The following is an 8,256-nucleotide window of genomic DNA, read 5'->3' on the forward strand; positions in this document are numbered from 1 at the left end:
CTTTCTCACCCTAGCCATTCTTTAAAAGCACCTGGTCTCCAGAAGAGTATTTCCATTACTGCAGTTTTAGCAGACAGTGCTGAGACCTGACAGGAGGGGGAAGTTCAGTATTTCAGAAAGCAGACTACAACAGCCATTCAAACAGCTCACATATTTATTACAGAGCCAGGTACAGAGGTGTACCAAGAGAACACAAGTCCACAAAGCAGTGATGTTTTTAGTGACATGGTAGATGCTACTGATCTCAATACAGCATAAATATGCGCGCCATCTCCGTGTGATTCCTTACAGACCCAGCTTGGTTCTTCTCCAGTGTCTCCTCTTGGAATTGTACCTACATAGGAGGAAAATGCAAGTTACAAAGGCTGTCAAGACAATGCAGCTGCACATGCATTCAAACTTTCCTTTTATATACCATAAAATCCTTGAAAGGCAAAGGGTTGTTTTTCCTTCAAGTGTGGAACTCTTTTTGGAAAGTAAAAATGATTTGCTAGTTGTATTTAAAAACTAGTCAAATCAAATTTTTACCTCTCAAAATGATCCCAGGCTAGGAAAACACCCTGGAGGGTTCTTAATTGAGGCAGTAGTAGTAGGGAAGTGCTCCCTCTTCCAAGTGTACGCACTTGATTAATAGACTGGGGTAGAGACAGGCAGAGACATAAGCCCCTCTTCCTTCCCACACTATATCAACAAGTCATCTACAGTAGAGTTATTAGCACACACACACATTAAAAAAAAAAAAAAAAGCTCCTCCATACTTTTTAAAATAAGATTAACCATCTCAATGATTTCAATACCAAAACAAGTGATTTGCAGAGTTAATGCCAATTCAGGGTTGTCCATGTCTACCTCACGATTTTACCCTCATAAAGGCAAAATCAAAAAAGACCAACACAGATTTTCTTTCAGCAGGGTAATGTCAGTACTTCCACAAAATGAAGCACTGTAATTGCAACCTGCTTTCAACACATCTTTTAAGTTGGAGGACAAGTCAGGCAATAGGAAAATTACCCGCATGTGCCAATTCTCTGGGCCAAGAGAACCAAACACAAAAGACCTCCCAGTTCTAGCAGACTAAGAGCAAGAGACTAATATTGATAACTGACAGTTGCAAATACCCTTCACTGACTTTTCTCTGGGCTTTATATACACAATTTCACCAACAATCTATAAAAGCAGGCCCCACCATCATGGATGGGGATAAGACAGTAACTGATGCTCATGTTCTACATTCAAACGAGAGCTTCACTGTGGATGTCCAATACCCTCAAAAGAAGTCCACCAAACTTGTAGAAGGGTTGAGCTGCTGAACAAACCACTTAGCCAAGTGACTCAGTGCTCCTTTCTTAATACGGCGTGATGCAGTACCATGGGTTTTAAACCTGAGCTGCACCTGTAAGAACAGCAAGACATGCCGTACGCATAGCAATATGCTTAAGCAACAGGCCCGTGATTTTAGCTCTGGTCATGCACATCCTAGCCTTCCTATCAGCAACAGAATTCCACTTAGATTTACCATACAATCAAATCAGCCTTAAAAGTGCTTTGTAAATAAGAATTTTGGAAATAACTGTTTGCTCCTTCCCCCCTTTGTTGTCTCCTGGGTTTAATTACTTCTAGCCAGACAATAAAATACTTTTGAAAGTTCTGAATGTTCTAAACACACAGGGCTGCCGCTGTGAGCCCCGGGGCAAATCTCACTGACTTTTGATGCTCACTTTTGGTCCCTTCAAGACCTATCCCAAGGGGGAAGAGGCACGCAGAAGCCTAGAGTTGGCCCAGATGACTCTGGAGATCCTTGTAGGAATTCTAGTAGTCTTTCTTCCAAAACCACCAGTTCACCCACTTCTGCAGTAGAGGGAAAACTTTTGTTAGAAAAATTTTATCACTTCAAAAATGGATTGTGTGGGGCAAGCAACATAGTCTTTCTCACTGGATGTAATGAGACAACCTTTCACCTTATGCTTGGCTCAAACGCAAGACATGCAGGAATCTTATAAACATTGGAGGAGTGCCTTGCCCCTAAACCCAGCTGGAGGCGCTCTAGAAACCCATTAGTTCAGAATACTGGTTCAGGATGAACTGGATTGCCGAGAACCTTCGCAATTGCGTAATTATTATGGGGAAAAAAAAGTTAAACCTAAATTCAACCAAAAACAAGCCAGAGCTGTGTGTCTTTACCTGATTTTATTACCAGTTTTCATCCGAATCCACTGGGGAATGGGACGGTTCTGTTTTTGTTTCTTGGCTAGGAATCGCTTGATCCTGAAAGTCTTGTGAGAAGACTGGGAAGGAAATGCAGGCAGTTGAGACAATAGCACCACTTGGCTCACTTGATTCCCAGTCAGGAACTTCAACAACATTTGAATACTTAATGTACACACCAAAAGCCACCCTGCTCAATCCTAAACACATCATGCCTTTTGCTTTGTTCCTCACAACTCTGTACAAATACAAGTATAGAGTATTAAGTGCAGAGTTGGGATTCAAACCCAAGTTCTCTCTCTCCAGGGCTGGGGGCACCTTCCTTCCAGTCCTTCCTGCTGACATCACTAATAGAGGACCACATTGGGGATCGTTGGAGAGCTTAGTTTTTAGGACAGAAAGCAGCTTTCAATTTACCAGAACCACCTATCCTTTTAAAGTCAGTGAGTTTCCTTCTTGCTTTAGTTTAACAGGGCCACCTACTTCCAAGGGTCTATACCAGAGTAATTAAAATTTGCTCAGGACCTGACATTCAGTAAATCTACTCTATTGCACTGACCATTTGGGCATAAATTCTATTAAACAGAAGTGTCACTTCAAGGACTTCCCCCAATTTCCCGTTGCATCTTTTTGGCTTTGTAACCTTTGGTCAACCCAACACACCCTTGCATAACAGAAATAAGGCAGAGCCTACACCCCTCTCTCCAGGCTCACAGAAGCAGCTGTACGAAGCGGGCACTCTACGGAAGAACGCGCCAACAGCAGAGGCTCACACCACACCCCTTATTCCAGGGGCTTCCACGTGGTGACGCTCCAGTCCCTGAAAGGCTAAAATGTCCTGTAAGCTCACAATATCCACATACTCCTGGCCGCCAAGTTAAAAAACCTACCGAAAACCCGCTGCCTATATTTCCTTCTCCATGTGCGGCGCGTCTGGCCACGATGGGGGTGGGGGTGGGGGTGGGGTAGTCCGACTCCTCTCTTTGCCCCAGAATCACAGTTCATTCCGGGCATAGACCAAAAAAATGGCAAGAATCCCTGCCCAGCCTGGATCAGAGCGCGCAGCCCCGAAACTCCAGCGCGGCACATCCTGCCCTCCCCCGGGTGCTAGACTGCCACCAGGCTGATGGCCTTAACAGTGACTAAACCCGACCTGCTTCTAAAAAAGCCCAGAAAGGCTCCCGCCTCTCCACGTAGCTGGCAGCCCCAGCGAACTCGCGGAGACATCAGGCCTCGGGAACTCACCGCGGCGCCGATGACAACGGATACACTTACCATGGCGAGGAAGAGGTAAGCGCACACAGCGCGATGGCGGCGGGAAGGAGCGAGAGGGGGAGGGCGGCGGAAGGGCGCGTTTAGAAGGCCTTGCTGGGGGCGGGCTTGGGAAGCGGCGCATGCGCAGAACACCGCCTCCGGCCTGGGAGCCCGGGCCGCGCGCGCCTGTGGGCCGTGAGAAACCGCGCTCGTTTGTACAAAACACAATTCACTTTGCGTCACTCCCGCTAGCGGGCTCCTTAGGAGCTCGTCAGCGAGCCAGAGGGGCATGCTTCGTGGGCGAGGAAGCCAGCCCGTGAAAAATGCCTAAAGAAAAGCCCTTCCGGACGGCAGAGGGGGCAGAGTGGGTGGGGCTTAGGGACTGGCTCCGAGGGCGGGGGCGACGTCACCTCCGAGCGCAAGGGATTTCGGTCTTGGACTTGAGGAGGCGTCGCCTGCCCAGGTTCGCTGGCGGGGTGGAGGCCGCCCTTTTCTCAACAGCCGGGACTGGTTTGCACCTGGCAGGTGGCGAGGGACGGGAGGGGATCGTTGTGTGGGAGCCGGCAGGAGAGCTCGGCGGGGCTGGCCTTGATGGGCCCTGGAAACTCGGGACACCGTGGGATTTTGGACTGGGCCAGAGATTGCCCATCAAAGTTTTCAGATGCGACAGTACTGGACAGAACCCTTTCCTTGACTTCTAGGTGGCCCAGACTGACTTCGTAGTCCACCTTTTGCAAAGTGTAAAGAAATTAAAGGCACAGTTTGGGATGTTAATATTCTCCTTTTCATCATTTTCTTCTCTGCATTTAAAAACAAAGCCTTACTTTGCAGTCACCTCAAGCATTTTTGCACCAGTAGATTAAGCTAAGGGGTTTTGGGCCTCCCTGGTGGCCCAAGGGGTTAAGCACCGCACTATGAAGCAATCAGCAGCCTCTGCAGCAGGAGTTCGGTCCCCCGCCCGCTAGGGAGCTACTCACAAGGCACAGCAGCTACTCACATGGCACAGCAGACCTCTCCTGACTCGCCTGCTGCTCCCCTCAGCAGTGTACTTCGGTCAATCTGCCTGTTCTGTTCCCCACTCTGTCTCTGGTGAATCCTCTCCCCCCCTACACCCCCCATCTCTGGCCTGTACCCCAGCTCTTGTGTGCATAAATAGATCTTTAAAAAAAAACAAAGCTAAGGGGTTTTACCCTGATGTGCTCGAGGCTCTGGTATAGATTGCAGAGGGTATATGAACATGGATGGGGAAAAAGTCGTACCACCCTATTTTCCTCAAATTGTGACTGAATTCAGCGTGCTTTTTATTTACAAATGTGAGCACCAAACCTCAGTGGCATTGGCAGTACTGGTGACTTGTTCACCAATATAAATCAAAGGTAGTTTCACATTACATTACAGATGATGGCAGGTGTCTGGAAATTACACACTCATTGCTTCTTTGAAATTGCAGTAGTTATTTAGACTCCAAGTAGAACAAGTAGTGTTAAGTATACATTTCTTTTAAAAGTGTTTTGCTAACTACATTACAGTGCAATTGGTTTTCTTTGTCTTCCTGTGTACTTCGCTTTATGCATTTATTTTTTATAGTCAGTTAGAAATGAAACTTTATTGTGATAGTACACACTCAAGAGTGAGTGTGGGCTGATTTAGAGGGCAGTCACCTGTTTTATACATTTAAGAACATTCTGAGGACATCGCACAGCTTCAGTGCATGGACTTCATCCAGGGCTTTGCAGATTTGCTCTCTCCCACAACCACCCCCTGCCAGATCCTCAGTCAGGCCAAGACGCACCCTAGCTGATTCCCCTCTTTGTATTTATTGGACCCAGAGGAATTGCAGCAGTGCTGCACATCATGTGTCTGGCTTTGTTCAATTCAGATAACAGTTGAGACAGATATCTGTCCCAGAATCCTAAAACAAACTAGGTTCCTATGATCAATACCAGTTCTACTGGGCCTCCCTGGTGGCGCAAGGGGTTATGTCGCAGCACTATGAAGCTATCTGCAGCCACTGTGGCACTGAGTTCAATCCCCAGTCAGGGAGCTGATCCACATAGCACAGAGGACCTCTCCTGTCTCCCCTGATGCTCTCCCCTGATGCTCTCCCAGCAGTGTATTTCAGTCAAACCGCCCTCTCTGCTCCCCACTCTGTCTCTGGTGAATCCTCTCATCTCCCCCCACACCCCCACCCCGTGCATCTCTGGCTACACCCCAGTTCTTGTATGCATAAATAAAATGAAGAAGTTACTTGCTTCTTTCACAATTCACTCAAGAGCATTCAGGGAGCTCTCAGTGTGCATGTGCACCCTCTGGGCAGCAGGACGTGAACAAACTGCAACTAGCCGCAACATCATGGATGCATCTTGCAGACCTCCACAAAAATAGGGCACAAGGTCAGATACAAAACCATGCAGAGAGTATGATTCCATTTAGGTAAAGACCCAAAGCAGGCAAACAGACCTGCATCATTCAAAGTCAAGAGAGCAGTCCCCATGTGGGTATAGGGTGCTGGTCCCATCCTGGCTCTTGATCTGCATGCTGGTTCTACTGGTGTGTTCTCTCTGTAAAAATTTCTCTAGCTGTGTATTTCAGTTTTAGAATTCCATAGTTATAAAATTCATCATGTGCACAGGTCCAGCTGCTGGCCCAATCTCCCTCCCTGCCCGTAAGCTATTTTTTCCCACAGGTATTTTTATGAGTTGCTGATTTTTCTTTCCATTGTTTCCTTTGGAAAATATCTTAAGTATTTTCATTTCCATTTCAAATATTCACGTATTTGAGTTAGCCCCCATCCTTGCCTTCCTACAGCAAAAGCAGCTTGTTATGCACTGAATCAGTAGCATGTGATATACAAGAATGCACACCTGGAATATGGCTTTTCATATGGCCAACTCCTCCCACCACTGCAGCCAGGTTCCTTTCACTTGCTTCTCAGGAATCTTCCACAGCTGGCTATCTCTTCTTCCCTTAGGTCTTTATCCTTTTTCTCAGAGCCTTACTTTTAGCTTCTAAACATGCTTTGCTATTTCTCTTATTTAAAATATTCCTTCATCAACACCCTTTACAGAGCTCCATTTTTTCACCACCAGAATGCTCTAAAAATTGTCTCTGCTGTTTCCCACCCCAGCCTGGCTTCCACTCTCCATCATCCCTGGTCATCCATGATTTGTATGAAGTCACTGAATCTCATTATGGCCCTTTTCAGGCACCACAGTTTACCTTTCAGCAGCTTCCAACCCTCCCTGCCATTGGCTCTTCTCAATACAATCTTTTCTCTTGGGTTATGTAACACCAGTCTTGTTTTTTTTTTTTTGCCTACTCTTAGCTACTATTTCTGTGTACATACATTTCCTTACCTCAGAGTAACCACAGAATTCTTCAAGGCATGGTCCTAGTTCAGCTTCTGTTCTTACTCACTCTAACCCCTAGCTCATGGCTTCAATGGTAACCTATAAATAGATGAATTCCAAATCTATCTCCAGCCCAAAGCTCTTCTCTAAGCCCTGAGACCCATTTAAAAACAGTCCTATCTCCTCTCCTACCTGCCAGCCACTTCTCACTGTGAGCTGGTTTTTGCCTGTCCAGGGCACTAATGACTTCTGTATTGCCTCATTCAATGACCACTTCACATCTCTCATCTTCTTTACTGCTGGGTGGCACGGGGGACACTGCCAGCCACCCCTCTAGGGATACAGACGCGAAGCAGTGACACCACCACAGAAGGAGCTGGCAGGATGAAAATGAAGCAGCCGCTCAAGGATGCTGTCCAAACATTTTGGTTCTTATGGAACAAGTATAGTGATCTGATTTTCCTGGTGGGTAAAATAAAGGCACAGTGCTAGTGAAGGCAAAAATGAATAGTACTCAGTCTCTTTCAAAATTTCCAAGTGATTAATTCAGTATCAAAAGTTTTATTTCTCATAACTAGTAGCTACTTAATAACATTAATGAACACGCTGAAGTTTCACTTAAGTGATGCTGATCTTTATTGACAACAATAAAAAACAAGGTAGTTGTTTTTTAACAGGAACAAATACTGGTGCAGTTTCCTTCCTGGAGAGGTTATGCACTCACATCATGAGACCTAAGGTAAAACAAAGACTGGATTGTCAAGAACCAAACAAAGGTTACATTTTTCTGATTAATATAAAAATTGCCAAAGGCAAAAGATGTTTAAAAATATTCTTTATGCTAAGCTTACATAAGCAAACAAAAAACTAAAACTAATCCTAATACTTTAGGATATAGACATGACATGATTTAAATTTTTGCATAAGCGAAAATTTGTTATATTCACTTCATTTGTACTATGATCACATGCTTGTTGCATTTATACTACACAAAAGTCAACAGTTATCACCAACAATGACTATTACTAGACATGAACAAGACTTCAAAGTGACTCTGCTCCACTCAAATTAGGAAAATTCAATCCAGGATTAACAAACCTTTTGATTTTAGAGCCAGCTCTCTTATTTTCTTCTCATGGCATACCTAATTAAGTCCTCACTTGACATTTCCTGCCTGCAAATTGTAATGCCTGTCCTCTCCATCATCTTTGTCATCAGTTTTAAAATTAATTTGTAGGAACTGCATAAACAATGAAAATGTACTTCCAGTCTGAACCTGCAATCCGGTTCCTGCTTTGACGCAAAACATACTCCTCTGCAGTGTACCCCCACCAGCACAGCGACCCCCTTTCTTTCTCTCTATTCCTTTGCCCTGAAGGCACTTCTGGATTGCTTAATATGTGCTCTTTGGCTGCCTAGACAGGACACCTAAGGCCATATGGACTTA

At 45.4% G+C, this 8,256-nt stretch overlaps 1 protein-coding gene across 1 annotated transcript; it reads right to left on the bottom strand.

The window, feature by feature from the left end:
* Positions 1–200: 200 nt before the first annotated feature.
* On the bottom strand, positions 201–3,508 carry RPL39 (ribosomal protein L39). The gene is made up of 3 exons (XM_084258117.1): positions 3,481–3,508; positions 2,182–2,285; positions 201–334 (listed from the first exon to the last, which is right to left on the bottom strand). Exons 1-3 carry the CDS (start codon positions 3,481–3,483, stop codon positions 286–288), a joined length of 156 nt encoding a protein of 51 aa, XP_084114243.1. The 5' UTR covers positions 3,484–3,508; the 3' UTR covers positions 201–285.
* Positions 3,509–8,256: the final 4,748 nt, after the last annotated feature.

Source organism: Talpa europaea (genome assembly GCF_964194135.1).
Source record: "Talpa europaea genome assembly, chromosome: X".
NCBI lineage: Eukaryota > Metazoa > Chordata > Mammalia > Eulipotyphla > Talpidae > Talpa > Talpa europaea.

What these genes read in the sequence shown, in the direction of transcription:
- RPL39 (XM_084258117.1), bottom strand. An exon ending in AAAACTGGTAATAAAATCAG is followed by an intron (nt 335 to 2,181) that starts GTAAAGACACAC and finishes CCTCCTATGTAG; the next exon opens with GTACAATTCCAAGAGGAGAC.